General features: G+C 46.1%; 1 protein-coding gene across 1 annotated transcript; it reads right to left on the bottom strand.

The window, feature by feature from the left end:
- Positions 1 to 580: 580 nt before the first annotated feature.
- URAD (ureidoimidazoline (2-oxo-4-hydroxy-4-carboxy-5-) decarboxylase) lies at positions 581 to 8,858 on the bottom strand. The gene is made up of 2 exons (XM_032402499.1): positions 8,637 to 8,858; positions 581 to 927 (listed from the first exon to the last, which is right to left on the bottom strand). Exons 1-2 carry the CDS (start codon positions 8,809 to 8,811, stop codon positions 581 to 583), a joined length of 522 nt encoding a protein of 173 aa, XP_032258390.1. The 5' UTR covers positions 8,812 to 8,858.
- Between the last annotated feature and the right edge of the window lie 5,871 nt (positions 8,859 to 14,729).

The following is a 14,729-nucleotide window of genomic DNA, read 5'->3' as shown; positions in this document are numbered from 1 at the left end:
GGCGCCTTCCCAACGCCGGCCCATCGCGAGGCTCCCATCCGCCCACCGACCCCCACCCTCGGCTTCCCCGGCGCGGAAGACCCAAATCAGTACTTTGCTTTTCTCGCTCTGGCTCCCGTAGGCGCCCCAGAGTGAGAAAACTACTTCTGCTCACATGTTAATGTCGGGTACAGCAAATGAGGTGGGAGAAGAAAAAACAGACAAACCACCGTGGAATAAAAAGATTCCTTTTCCGCCCGTTTTGCTTCGCAGCTCGGGCTTAGCAGGAGAGGATGCGGCGCCAACAAGAGCTGGATAAGTGCTTTGGAATCCACAAAGGCTGGTGGTGTCAACGCGCTGCAAAGGGAGTGGAGAATTGAAGCAGTGAGCTGGATAAATCGGGGGCAAAGCACGAATCTATATAGATATTTTGGCAAAGCGTGCGCGTGTGTGGGGGGGAGGACAAAAGGGCTCATTATTCGTGCGATGGCTTCAGTTGTCCCCTCCCTTTGTGCGCGTGTGGACGCCGTTCCGGGCCTGCGCCAGCCTCGCGTCCCTACGCGTCCCGGCGGGCGCCCCGGGTCGCGGGCTCGCGCGGCCGCTACAGCGTGGCTGGGTGGGCGCCCAGGAGGTCGGCGAGACGCAGGCGGCCGATCTTCTTCACCTCGCCCAGGGCGGTGCGCAGCTCCTGCGCGGGCGGACGGTGCAGCCGGCGCGCCAGCTCCCGCAGCACCGCCGCCGGGTCGCTCAGACGCGCGGCGAGCACGAAGGGGAAGCCGAAGCGCGCGCGGTACTGCGCGTTGAGCTCCGCCAGCCGGAGCCGCTCGTCCGCGCCCAGGCTCGTCAGGCCCGCGCTTCTCTGCTCGCGCTGCGACTCGGCGGTGAGCGTGCCCCGCTGCAGCTCGCGGCCCGCCAGGTCCGGGTGGCAGCGCAGGATGCCCTCTTGGCCTGCAGGGAAGCACAGACACGCGGCGGGGGCACGTTACCGCGCCGCGGGGAGGGCGCACCGGGCTGCCTGCGGGCCGAGCCCGGCCTCCTGCCCCGCCCGAAGAGGGCCTCGCGAGCGAAGCAGGGTCTTCAGGAGGTGACGAAGGGGCAACAAGGGGTGTCCTGGAGGTGCAGGGGTGCCCACTGCAAGCGCCCCTCAAACACGTCCCGAACCTTCGGACGCCCCTCCGTCCCAACTTCAGGGGCCTCGGCCTGGACCCAGAGGCGGGAAGTGACAAGTTTGTCCTTTGAGACCTTGGGGCAAGAAGAGCGGAGGGGAGAGGCCACTGGGGCTCGGAATTTACGACTTGCTCGGGAGGGAGCAGGGACGCGATAAGGAGACCGAGCATTTCGTATCTTTTCAAAGTCCTTTGCTCTCAAGGGGGCTTTGATGTCGAAGAGGGCCGGACACAAGGGCCTGAAAACTTCCTGCAAAAGCCACAGAATGGGTTTCGTTCTGTTCCAAAGGAGAAGGGCGGGGAAGGTCCAGAGGGATAACATCCATGGGACTTGGCAAATAAATGTCCAGGATTTTGTGATCCTAAGTGTGAGTTTTGGGCTTCTGGAATCAAGCATCCAAAGAGCCTTACAGATGATTAACTGCAAAGAAGCCCATTTCCAGCCGGAATTCCACAGCCCTTTGAATGAAAGTGACTTCTCCTTTTAGGAAAATAACACCCACTCACCACCCACCCTGTCTGAGGCTGTTTCCCCTTCTCCAACTGTAGGTCCCAAAGACACTGCAGAGACTACCTTGGAGTTTTCTTGGAAGATAGTTTCTCATAATCTCCTAGGCCTAAAATTGGAAACCCCTGGTGTGATACCTGAGATTTTCAATCCGAATCCAGGGAGTTTTCCTGAGCCCCGGCCAACCATTTTGCTTAGCTCTCTGAAGAGAGAATTCAAATCCTCAAGGCTGGGCAAGATTTCAGATATGGTAAGCAGACAGCCGTAATCTGTACAATGAGGGTGATGACACCTAACTTGCTGAGTAGCTGTGAAGATTAGAAACCATTCATTTCCCTAAAACACAGTGCCTAATGCTAGCAAACATCCAATAAACAGCCATTATTATTAGTTGTAGTAAACACTGTAACTGGACTGTGGTGCAGCTGGGAGTATCTGACCGTGGCACTGGGATTAGTCATGAGTTGGAAAAGGAGGTCGTTTAAAACTCACTCTAGTTATGGCATAAACCTCCCGGTACTCAAGCCTTACAGTTTCTGCCTAATTAAAGAATGATTGGGATGGCACCCTCTAACTCAGACAGTTGCCAGGTCGGGATAACTGGGGGATGGGGTGGGGAACATCTGCATTGAAGAGAGCATTCGGTGAAAGCTCAATGGGCTTAGGTGACCTGCTCAAGGTCACTTAGCTAGTAGCTCAAATGCCAAGCGATTTGGGGGCACTGGCTGTCCCTACAAGGTTAAGGGACGCTTATTTAAATGAAACTCGCGTCACCAATTCTTCCATCTCTACAACACCACTATTTTAGACCTCCTCTTATGGGCCCGGTCCCCGGGGCACTGCAAATGTGAGGTGGTTCTTTTCTGTTTCCTGCCTGCAGCCCAGTCCAGGTGGGGCGAAAATGAAGGTGTTACCTGCACTCCCCGCCCCAACCCCTGGCCCTGGAGGTTGGCTGTGCCCAGCGGGCAGCTGCCGTGCAGAATCTACTCAGCACCCACCCGGCCCTGGGCCCCGCAAACGCCGGCTGGGGAATGGGGAAACAGAGTCCTGGGCCGCTCTACAGGTCCAGACCCGAGGGCTCTCCCTGGCTCCCCCTCTTTGCATATTCAGGTTTTCAAAGCAGCCTGTAGATGGTGGGGGGGGGCACTAGCTGAGACCCAGTCTTCTCACCGACTCCCCCTCTCTCAGCTTCCCTTCCCCCCCCTCACTTCTTATTCTCTAGAAGCCCAACTTGAGCTTGGGGGAAGTAGTTAGCTATTGGTGGGTGGTGCCGTTTTGGGGGTCCTTCCCCAGCGGACTAGCCTAGCTGAGAGCAGAGCAGAGAGAGATGAAGGTGCAGCGGGGCTGCTCCCACGCGCACCAGACCTGCCTCTTTCCTTTTTGCTTTTGCACCTCACTTCCCACTCCCCTGGGTTCGTCTCCCCTCTTGAAAATGCTGCCTGGGGTTAATATTTGCCTAGAATTGAGACTGTGTTTTACACTGTTTGCGGGGAGGAGAGGGGGAAGAGGAGAGAAGGGAGACGCAGAAAAGGGCAGAGCAAAGAGAAGAAAACACACACACACACACACACACACACACACACACAGACAGACAGCTGCAGATAAAAAGAGAAAGGTACAGGGAGTCCATTAGAGGATGGTAGCTCAGAAAAAAAGAGAACCTGATCCCGTCCAACCAGACTCCCCCTTTAATGTCCCACAACACTGAGCCCATGAGTACTCCCGGGCGGGGGAGGCACTGACCCAGCTCAGTGGAGTGTCTTGTGGTTCACAGGACCATTTGAATGCTGCCTGTTCTTCAGTCTTTCCTAAAATCCTACTGCCTGTGTCACTGGCATGTCACATGTAGAGATGTAGGTGTAGACATGTATTATTTGCTGTGACCACAAGTCATGCATCTTTGCATCTAGGAGAGTACCTGGCACAGAGCTGACTCTCTCTATTTCAATAGGAGAACAGCGCAGGCGCCGGCGGCCACGGCGGAGCAGGCAATTGGCTTAGAACCCCACTGCAGGCCCCCAGGGTCCCGACATCAGTAGGAACTAGTGTGTTCTCCCTCCTGGTACAATGGAGCATCTGTCTCTTCTGTTGTGTTCCTAAAGCCAGCCCCTCTTTTCATCTCAAGACTACAATTTCAAACATCCATTTCTCTTCCCCACCCCCTGCTCTGCTTTATCCTCATCAACACACAAACATGCCTTAGAATCGCTCATCCCATCAAGAAATTTAAAACCCACCTTTGATTCCCTATTGTCCTCTAGTTTCTCCCTCTATCTCTGCTCCTCCTTACAGCAAACTCCTCAAAGGAGTTGTCTACTCAGTGTTCCCCCCTTTCTCACCTCCTATTCCTCCATTCATTCTATTAAGCTTTCAGCCCCACCAACCAACCAATGTGCACTCATCAGGGTCACAGATGATGGACATCTTGCCCAAGCCCAGTGACCAGTGCTCTGTGTTCTTCTTCCTCAGCCTCTTGGGAGAATGTCACATGGTTGTTCCGCTCTCCTTCTTAAAAGATTACCATCATTTGCCTCCTTTCTTCGATGGCTCTTGCTTTGCCAGATCACTAACACCAAAGTACCCCAGGACTCAGTACTTACATGTCTTCCCTTCTGTATTTACCCTGATGCCCAGATGTTCTCATTGGGTCCCAGGTCTTTAAATGCCATCAGTTTTGGGTTTTGTTTGTTTGTTTTTAAAGATTTTATTTATTTATTTCAAGGGGGGAGAGAACGATGTGGTGGGCAGAGGCAGACGAGAGGGAGAAGCAGGCTCCCTGATGAACAGGGAGCCCGCCCCAGGAATGCCATCAGTTTTTTTTTTATAACACCCAGATCCAATCTAGCCTACAGCTTTCCAATGAGTTCCTTTGTTACAGTCCATACGGACACTCAATATTTTCATTTGGATGATTATTAGGCACTTCAGACTCAACAAGCTCTCATTTTCCACCTTGTCCTCTCAATTGTAAAGTTTTCCTCATTGTCGAAAACAGCACTACTACCCATTCAGTTACTCAGATTAAAAATTTAGAAGTTATCCTTAATTTCTCTTTGTTTTTGACCTGCCTTCCCCCCAAATCCATCAAAAAAAAAAAAAACCATTGAGGGACAGCTGGGTGGTGCAGTCAGTTAAGTCTCCACCGACTCTTGGTTTCAGCTCAGATCCTGGTCTCAGGGTCCTGAGATCCAGCCCCTTGTCAGGTTCCTCACTCAGCAGGGAGTCTGCTTGAGATTCCCTCTCCCTCTGCCCCTCTCGCCCCCACTTTCTCTCTCAAAAATAATTAAATATATCTTTAAAAAAACTGTCAGTCTAGTATGGTGACTAACATAACATAATAAAATAAAATAAAATTTAATTTAATTTTAAAACTGCCAGTCTAACTTTAAAATGTATTTTGAGACTCCAATCACATCTCTCCATCTCTCCTGCTCCAACCTTAGTCTAAATGAGCATCACCCCTCACTTTTACCACCTCCGCAGTCCTTCTACCTGACCTCTCTTTCCTTATATCTCTCCACTCTTCACTATTCTCCACGTACCATGGGCTTTCTGTGCTCCCAAAATGCCAAAAGTCTCAGGTTCCTTTTCTTAGATGGCCTTCTCCTAGATCTTAGACTGCGTCCTTCTCATTTTTTGGTTTTAAGCTCAAATGTCACTTCCTAAGAAAGATATCTTTTATTACATATTTTCTTCTAATAGTTTCTAGAGTGTGAAATTATCTCACTTATTTATGTTAATCCTGTCTCTACTAGAATGTACCTCATTGAAGGTAGACACTTGTCTTGTTCACTGCTCTATCCCCAATGCCTGGGACAACTTCCTGGGTCACAGTGGGCACCTGACCAACACATCACTCTCAGGAAGGAGTGCTATATGGTTTTTTTGATTGCACACATTTCTTTAAAGATTTTATTTATTTATTTGACAGAGACAGAGACAGCGAAAGTGGGAACACAAGCAGGGGGAGTGGGAGAGGGAGAAGCAGGCTTCCCGCTGAGCAGGGAGCCTGATGCGGGGCTCGATCCCAGGACCCTGAGATCATGACCCGAGCCGAAGGCAGATGCTTAATGACTGAGCCACCCAGGCGCCCGATTGTACACATTTTAATAGTCTCTTCTGAATACCTTATAGTCTGCATTTCAGGAAATTATTAGTATCTTTTTTATTCATTCAACAACTATGTTCTGAAATAAGTATTAAGTAATAAATTATGGAACCGTTGCCATTTTGAAATGTCACAAGGAAATAACACAATTAACCCTCTTTTATGAGAGGGTTTTTTTTTTTTTTTAACACAGATCAGTACTGAACTGGTTTGTTATTGACTGTGGTGGGGGGATGGGGGGCTGTGGGTATAGGTGGGTGTTTAAACCATCTTCCCTTTACTTTTGCTGTGCGTGCCCCTTGCCTGGAAATCAGGAACTGATTGGCTCAAAAAGGCACTTTGCCAATTAATGCTAGAGCTGAATATTAATCCTGGACTGCCACCTACTGACCAGTAATCATCACAGTGCAACTTAAATAGATTGCCAACCTTGGTTTACTCTAGAAAAAAGATTTTGGTTTCTGCTAATGGTAGAGAGATCATGTATAAAACAAAGCCTTAACCAGGTAGATCACCATATCCCGAACTTTTCTTTAAAGTGTCTTTTAGTTTTAGGATTCAAAGACTCTCTTACACCCAGTTTGTTCCAACCATGCAAAGATGAAAGCTAGACTAGTCAGTAAATCCCATTTTATTTGTTTATTTAAACAGCCAAACATAGGATCTGGGACATCAAGCATTAATGTTAACTGAATAAATTACTGAATGAATAGATGAAATCCCTAGAAACTGTTTCTAGACTGTTCTTCTGATTCTCTAAAAATGCTTCAAAAGCTGTTGGGTTGACTATCAGGGTTTTGAATTCCAGTTCTGCCACTTTCTAGTTGTGTGTTCTTGATCAAGTTATTTAATCTCTTTGTGCCTCAGTTTTTCATCTGTAAAATGGGTATAATAATAATACTTGCTTTATAAGATTATTATAAAGATTAAATGAGTGGACAAATGCACAATGCTGAGAAAAGTGCCTGAAACACACCAATAGTAAGGGTCAAATGCATTTTGGCTATTGTTATTATTAGTTGTCTGTCTAACAACATCATCGTCGTCCTCGTCCTCATAATCATCATTGAGATGATTAGATACAGTGTAACCCCCCATACAGCATTGAAGCTCTGTTCCCAGCTGCCTAAGAGAGTGTGGACACCGGCTTAGGGCTGAGAAGCAGGCTCCACCCACAGGGAGGTCTCTCCACAGAACAGCGTCTAGTGCAGAAGCAAACAACCCTCCAACTCCCTCTGGTCATTTTGTCCCACTGACCTGCCACTAAAGTCACTCCAGGGAAAATGTGTGGGGAAGGGGTAATACCAGGAATCATCATCTTCTAAAATCATTTTATGATTTCATCTTCTGAATCATTTCATGCATTTAAATCTTTAAGTCCCGGTATCCTGTTCACTGAGTGATGTAGGATTCTGACGCTGGCCAGAATGCCGAGTTCCCGTTGAGTTAGGAGAGGGATCAAATACAAGCTTCAGGAGGGAGGGAGTGAATGCCAGCCTCAAATCCCACTTTGCTCAGGACTGTGATTGTATTTAACCTTAACTAGACCTTAACTAACCTTAACTAGAACCTCTGCTCAAACCAATCGGGGTGACTGTTGGTGGGAAAGAAGACAGAAATAGGGAAGTTTTAATTTATTATCTAAGTTCCTGGCACAGTAAACCCTAAATAAATGTTGAATAACTGGATAAACCAGTGAATACTAGATTTAAATTATCCATGTGATACCTTCCCTCCCCAGCCCACCACCCCTCGGGTATTAAGACAGATATTGGGATTTTTCTCCTTTTTATTTTTAACTTGATAGAAAAAATGCCATTCATAAGGCATTCACACCCTTTAAAAATTCTTTCCCTCTGGCCTAGAAGGTTTTCATTTGACCTGCATTTTCCTGTCAGACATTTTGAACATGGGTTCTGGTGGCTTCTTGCTCTTTCCGGGGCTGAGAAGCAGGCTCCGGAAGGCAGCCCTTGTCCCTTGCTTCCCTTCAGGCTTTTCTGAAGATAGCTGGACAGCCCCGGAAGCAGCCCTGACTCTAACCCTCGGCCTCTGAATCCTTGTGAAGCCCTGTGTCATTCTGAGTCACTTGGGGTTAGCCTAAACCTCCACCTCTACCTCTCCTCACCCCACACCCAGAAGTGTCTCCTTTTCTCTCTCTACCCAGAGGAAATCAACAATTTCTTTCCCTTTCTCCAGAGGAATTCCTTCAGATTTTTGTCTTTTCCCCTTCACTCCCTCAGGGAGTTGCTGATCTGAATGAGTTTACTTTCCTCAGCAGTCCAGTCCAAACTGGCCCTTTCTGGTAAAAATGTCAGCCATTTGCTCTTTCCCCTGGGCTCCTGAGATATTCTGATACTGGGCTGTCTCTTGTCTTACATACAGGACATTCCCAAAGTGAACACACTTGGCTAAGAGAGGGTGGGCCTTCAGCCTGACCTTTGGCCTCCGAGCGACTGTGAGGCCTGAGGAGACAAGTGCCTGTTCTTCTTTCCTCCTGACCTCATAGCTTTAACATTTCACAGCCACTTTACCTGAGCCAACGTAGGTCTCTCTCTTTTTTTTTTTGGATTTTTTTTTTTTTTTTTTTTAAGTAGCTCCTTGCCCAGTGTGGAGCCCAACAAGGGGCTTGAACTCATGACCCTGAGATCAAGACCGGAGCTGAGACCAACATATGTCTTTAACTCTACTTTTGGCCTAACACCTTGCAAATGTCTGACTCCCATTTACTAAGTCTGAGGAAATTAAACCTGACGATAGAAATTGCTAATCAACATATCAACGATAAGCAACTCGGCTGAAATATCTAAAAATATTTTGATAAGCATATTTGAAATCCCTTTGTAGAGATTCTCAGCGTCCAGTGCTGAAGCCTTACCTGACTGTGGAAGGGCATCAATAAAGGCAAAAAAGTGCTTCTCTAAATCTTCCAAGTTGGAGAATGGGCGCTGGGACCAAACAGCAGCTGCAATCAGGGGACATCTCTCAATGACATTCCCAAACACATCCACAAATTCTCCGAAGTCCATGGAGTTGACCTTCTCAATGTCCATTGCTTGCACTCAACCCGAGGCAGCAGAACGACAGCTCCCCTCTTGAAAGTGAGTGACTCTGGCTCTGCTTACCAGCTTATACTTGCTGAATGCGCAAGCTTTTTTTTTATGCAACACCAGCTTGGCATGTTTTGAATGCCTCTGGCAGAAGCGGATCCACAATCCTTGTGTAATGAGCAAATACAGGCTAAGGTTCTAATCCAGGGAGTGGAGATCTCTACATGGGAAATGTTTCCCACCAAACTGTTCCCACAAAGCCGGGAGGGACCCTATTTCACTGTGGGCCTTCAAGCTAGAGTGACTTTTGGTATCATTAACATTTTAATGTCAAGGGTATCCCAAGAAGTTTTCTCTGATAACTCCAAGACAAGTCACAAGGCCACCCACTTAAAATTTGATTTCCCATGTGTCGCTGCTAGAGAAGTCAGGTCATGTGTTTTATCCTTTCTCTGTATCTCAGATGCTTAACATAATAGGTACTTCATAGATGCTCGTTACACAGGATGTGCTGTCTAAGAAATAATTGTGCCCCATTCTCAGTTGTCTCTCAAACACCATTATGTGTTACTTTCTTCCTGAATATATATACACCTATCTGAAATCACCTTGCTTATTATACTTATTTGCATATCATCTCTCAGCCCCGACTAATTCTATGAGTCTGGGGACGGTGTGTCTTGTTTGCCTCTGGGTCCTGGGTGCCTAGAACCGTGCCCACGGTAGGTACCCAATAAACACCATGGGGTGAATTAGTTGACCAAATGACCACATAGATTAAATTTCTCACCCTAATAGCTTTCATGTATATTCAAAAAAACCAAAAAATACAGTGGAAGGTAAAGTCAAAGAAAAGAAGGGGTCAAAATTTTATTTTATTTTAATTTTATTTATTTATTTATTTATTTTTAACATTTTCTTTATTTATTTGACAGTGAGAGAGACACAGCGAGAGAGGGAACACAAGCAGGGGGAGTGGGAGAGGGAGAAGCAGGCTTCCTGCGGAGCAGGGAGCCCGATGTGGGGCTCGATCCCAGGACCCTGGGATCATGACCTGAGCCGAAGGCAGACGCTTAACGACTGAGCCACCCAGGTGCCCCAAGGGGTCAAAATTTTAAAATAAACTGCTGCTGTTTCCCGTTAGAACAAAAATAATGCAAACATATTTCTAAAAGCCATACTAGCTACATGTTTGCCTCCATCTGAGTCAAAACTCAAGGGCAGAGCCCCTCTTAGCATTAGTAAGTCAGTTACATTTGCCACTGTGGTTTATGAGAGGCGGGTGACCATAGTTCCCTTGACAAGCTTTCAGCAACCACAGATTTTGGTTCCTCCCTCTGTTTGTAGACATTTTCCAGCCCAGGTCCTCTCTGACTACCTGGGCCAAAAGGTCATGGCTGACAGAGTGGCCAAGACTTCATCTCTTGAAAAGGAGCTGATTAGATCTGCTTTTCCAAGAAGTAAATCCAGTGTCAGAAGACCGCCATTACTGGCTTGTCTTCATATGAGATTAACACGTATCTATAATGTACCCGAGTATATGTGAAAACACACTGAATCCTGAAGTGTGTACACAGTTTTGGGTGTAGAACCCAGTGTGGAGAGCACGGACCCAAGAGAGCTCTGATCCTGGCTCTGCCACTATGACCGGACATTTGGCAAGTTACTGAACTTTCTTTTCTTCAGTTTCTTTGTCTGTAAAATGGGGATAATAATGTATCTACCTTCTGGGATTTTGTGACAGGTGAGTGACTATTCAGAAGTGCCTAAAACAGCTCCTCTACAGAGCACCACAGAGGCGCGGGCTAATATTTTCTGTGTACAATCTCTCCATTGGACCAACACCAGAATTTTCTCTTTTTTCCTTTCTGCCACCGGTTTTTTCCTTGTCTGTGCAGGCTTTGCTGCAGACCCAGTTAACAGCCTAATATCCATTGCTTCCCCTCCTCCTCGAGGACAGCACCGCCCTGAGCCTCGGTTCACTCTAATGTGACCTGTGCAGCGTCTGCAATGTCCAAATAAGACTGTGGGGAGATAAGACTGAGGGGAAGTCTGGCTGGATCCCCACAACTGGTCTGTCCAGGGTCCCCAGCCTTATTACAATCCTCATCCCTGGACTCTGGGAAAAGAAGGTAGACCAGAAGCCAAGAAAGAAGACCATCTTGGGTCCATGGCTCTTTGTCCCCCACCCCTCTAGCCTGACCCCTTACCATTTCCTGCTCTTATCTCTGCACACTGAGGGTCTCCCCACCCCCAAAGGAGCTCCTGCCTGGGGCTTGGAGCCTGGGGGTTCTCAGTTCCTCTGAGAACAGCAGGAGATAGACATCTGAATTTGCAAGTAGAAACTCCTTCCACTCATGGCAATGCTGATACACAAGGGTAAGAAGGACCTCCCTACTGATATTACTACCTTTCTGGCACAGACTAGACACTGAACTTTTTATTTTGCTCTGTCTGTTGTATAATAATGAAACTCCAAATAACCTACTCACATTCGAACCTTCAAGACACAAAAAAGTTAAGGAATTAAAGAGTCGCAGACATAGAAACAATATCGACAACAACAACAAAATACAAATTACTAATGCAGAACTCAGCAGCTCATGTCACTGAGCTTAACTCAGCACTCTGGGCTTCACCTCTGTTGACTCTCACCAATCAGATCAATCGAAGAAATGGCACGTGCTCAGAAGGTAAGGCAATTTTCAGCCGAGCAAAAAGCTAATTTATTGAATAGTACACCATATAGAGGAGGATTGTGTGGTATACAAATTGTATATCAATAAAGCTTTTTAAAAAGTGAAATGATATAAAGATGTAGCCTCATAATTTGTTTGACTGTACCAGATAGGATTCTTATGTTCCAGTTGCTGAATATATTATATTTGATTTTATTATAACTTTTCTCTTAAGAGGTTTATAGCTGAACACGGAGAATTTTTTTTTTCCCTTTAAGTAGGCTCCATGCCCAGTGTGGAGCCCAATGTGGAGCTTGAACGCAGGACCCTGAGATCAAGACCTGGACGCTTAACCGACTGAGCCACCCAGGCGCCTCGACACAGAGAAAATGCTTAAATGGGCACAAATTTTTGTTTCATTTTTTTTGGTTGAAACATTCACACGTCCGCTCCCTTTAATTAGCAGCCCTTAACTTCTCATGTATGGAGTTTAAATGGGAGTGTTTTCCCAATAAGATGCCAGAAAGACAGATTGCTCTCCTCCATATATATTTTTAATTTGAGGCAAATTGGGAGTCAGAACTCAGATAGTCTTGCTGTTACCAGACCACGTTCCTTAGCTGAGGACTGAGCCAAAGCAAGAAGCCTGGCAGGAGCCCAGACCTGGGGTGTGGCTGCGAGGAGGCGGATGGTGTGGTCCTAGCCGGGCGGCACTTAGTACCTGCTTTGTGTGTCTAAGTCAGTGACTTAACCTTCTTAAACCTTGGTTTCACCGGCTCGTAAACTGCCACAGGACAACAAATGTTAATATAGAGTTCATCAGAGCAAACCTTGAAGACATTGTGCTAGGTGAAATAAGCCACTTACAAAACGACCAATACTGGATGATTCTACTCATACGAGGTACCTAGAGGAGTCAAATTCAGAGATGCAGAAAGTAGAGGGACCCCCTGGGTGCCTCAGTCGGTTAAGCATCCACCTTCAGCTCAGGTCATGATCCCGGGGTCCTGCTTGTCCCTCGCCCTCTGCCCCTCCCCCAACTCACACATGCACACTCTCTCTCTTTCTAAAATAAATGAATAAAATCTTTTTTCTTTTTTTTTTTTTTAAAGAAGCAGAAAGTGGAATGGTGATTGTCAGGGGCTGGAGGTAGATGGAATAGAAAGTTAATGTTTAATGGGGACAGAGTTTCAGTTTGCAAAGATAAAAAAGTTCCATCTGGAGATGAAAGGTGGTGATGGTTGCACAACATTGTGAATGTACTTATTGCCATTGAGCCCTAGACTTAAAAATGGTTCAGATGGTAAATTGTACGTATACATGTACATATGTTATATATATTTTGCCAGAAAAAATTCATCAAGCTTTTTTGTCTCAGTAAGATAGTTTGGAATTTAATACACGGTAGGCTCCTAGGAGCTAAAAAGATGTGGTGTTGTTAGGTGGTAACTCCCACCACCTGTTTTTCTGTTGCTGAGGGTCACTGTGGCTTAGACAGAAGCAAATTTGAACTCTGATATGTCATTTATTTTTGACAAAAATGACAGTGGGAGTGGCAGGGGGGTTCGGATAAGCATGTCACTGGGAAAGTCCTTCATGAAGAGCTGAGGAAAGAGAAGGAAGATCAAGAAGAAACACAAGTGGCAGAAATGGGTGAAGGAGGGACAGAAGGTGGATAATCGAAGGGCTGGAACTTTGATAAGAGGTCACTCAGGACATCTTCCTGCTGCAGGCCAAACACCCCTGGCTGTTTTCCTTACTCCAAAAGATCTCTGAGAAACAGACTCCGTTTCCAACAGGAAGCCAGTCCAGGCTCAAGCAACACTAAGCATAGAAGGTGCTCCAAGAAGAATAAGCTCCAAAGTCAATCCCCTATGCTGATAAATGCACTGTGTAAAATTGAATGGTAAAAACCAGATTCTATAAAGAAGCTGACATAGACCGCTCTGTTATTGTGGGGAATGTGATAAATAAGGCACATAAAATGCGCAATCGTTATCATAGTCAAGAAATAACTGAGTACTGAATAAATGAATTTAAGTGATCTATGTAGAGGGTTGTTCTTCCTTCTAATTAACAGACTGGCCTTTTCTTTATTCTGCTTGTTAAAATTTGCCTTTCCAGAGGCAGGGTGTAGGAACGAAGTCCAGCCCAATGCCTGGGATTAATCAAAAAACAGTAGTCCTAGGGCGCCACCTACTGGTTGGATGGAAGAGGCTATGCACGCAGTAGCAGGAACACATCTCTAAAATCAGTGCTTGTAAGTTGTGTTCTTCCACGTGGTAAAAATGTGTAGTTGGGGGCGCCTGGATGGCTTAGTCAGATTACTTAAATAAATAAAACTTAAAAAAAATAAAATAAAGATTTAATATTTATGTAATCTCTATACTCAACGTGGGGCTTGAACCCACAAACCCAAGATCAAAGGTCACAGGCTCTTCTGACTGAGTCAGCCAGGCAACCCAAAAATAAAATCTTTTTTTTTTTTAAAGATTTTATTTATTTGACAGAGAGAGACACAGCGAGAGAGGGAACACAAGCAGGGGGAGTGGGAGAGGGAGAAGCAGGCTTCCCATGGAGCAGGGAGCCGTATGCAGGGCTCGATCCCAGGACCCCGGGATCACGACCCGAGCCAAGGCAGGCGCCCAACGACTGAGCCACCCAGGCGGCCCCCAAAAATAAAATCTTAAAAAAAGTATGTAGTTATGTAAGAGACACAACTTGACCCAAACTAATACCGGATCTGTGGTAAGAGCTGTGTTTAATAGAGTCTAATTCTGTTTTCCCCAATACGGTTTTTAAATGCCTTCCTTCCTCAGAGAATGTTGCCTTTTAAATATCATATTTGGTATTTACAAAAGTTATGTTACAAAGTAAAATATTAATGAACACCATGAACCCATTATCCCACCCAACCCAAAAAGCTTCAAATATCATCAGTGTGAAAATGAATAAATAGCGGTAATTATATATTCACATCACACATCAATGAAATGAAAGAACTTAAGATCCATGGAGCACCATGAGTGAATCTTAGAAACACAACGTTGATTTTTTTTTTTTTTAAGAAAGCAGGAACTAGAAGTCTATATAGAGTATGGTGCCATTTTTATAAAACTCATGAACAAGAGCATATTCATTTTCAAGGAAATCAATTCTTTGGTGCCTTTGATAGATACTACAACTGCAAGGGGTGTGCTGTGTCGGGGATTCCATGTATAAATGTATTTATCTGGTTCCATC

Source organism: Phoca vitulina, unplaced genomic scaffold (assembly GCF_004348235.1).
Source record: "Phoca vitulina isolate PV1807 unplaced genomic scaffold, GSC_HSeal_1.0 scaffold5, whole genome shotgun sequence".
NCBI classification, from domain to species: Eukaryota; Metazoa; Chordata; class Mammalia; order Carnivora; family Phocidae; genus Phoca; species Phoca vitulina.
Note: the sequence above shows the minus strand (reverse complement) of the source record. Positions and strands in the feature narration are given on the sequence as shown.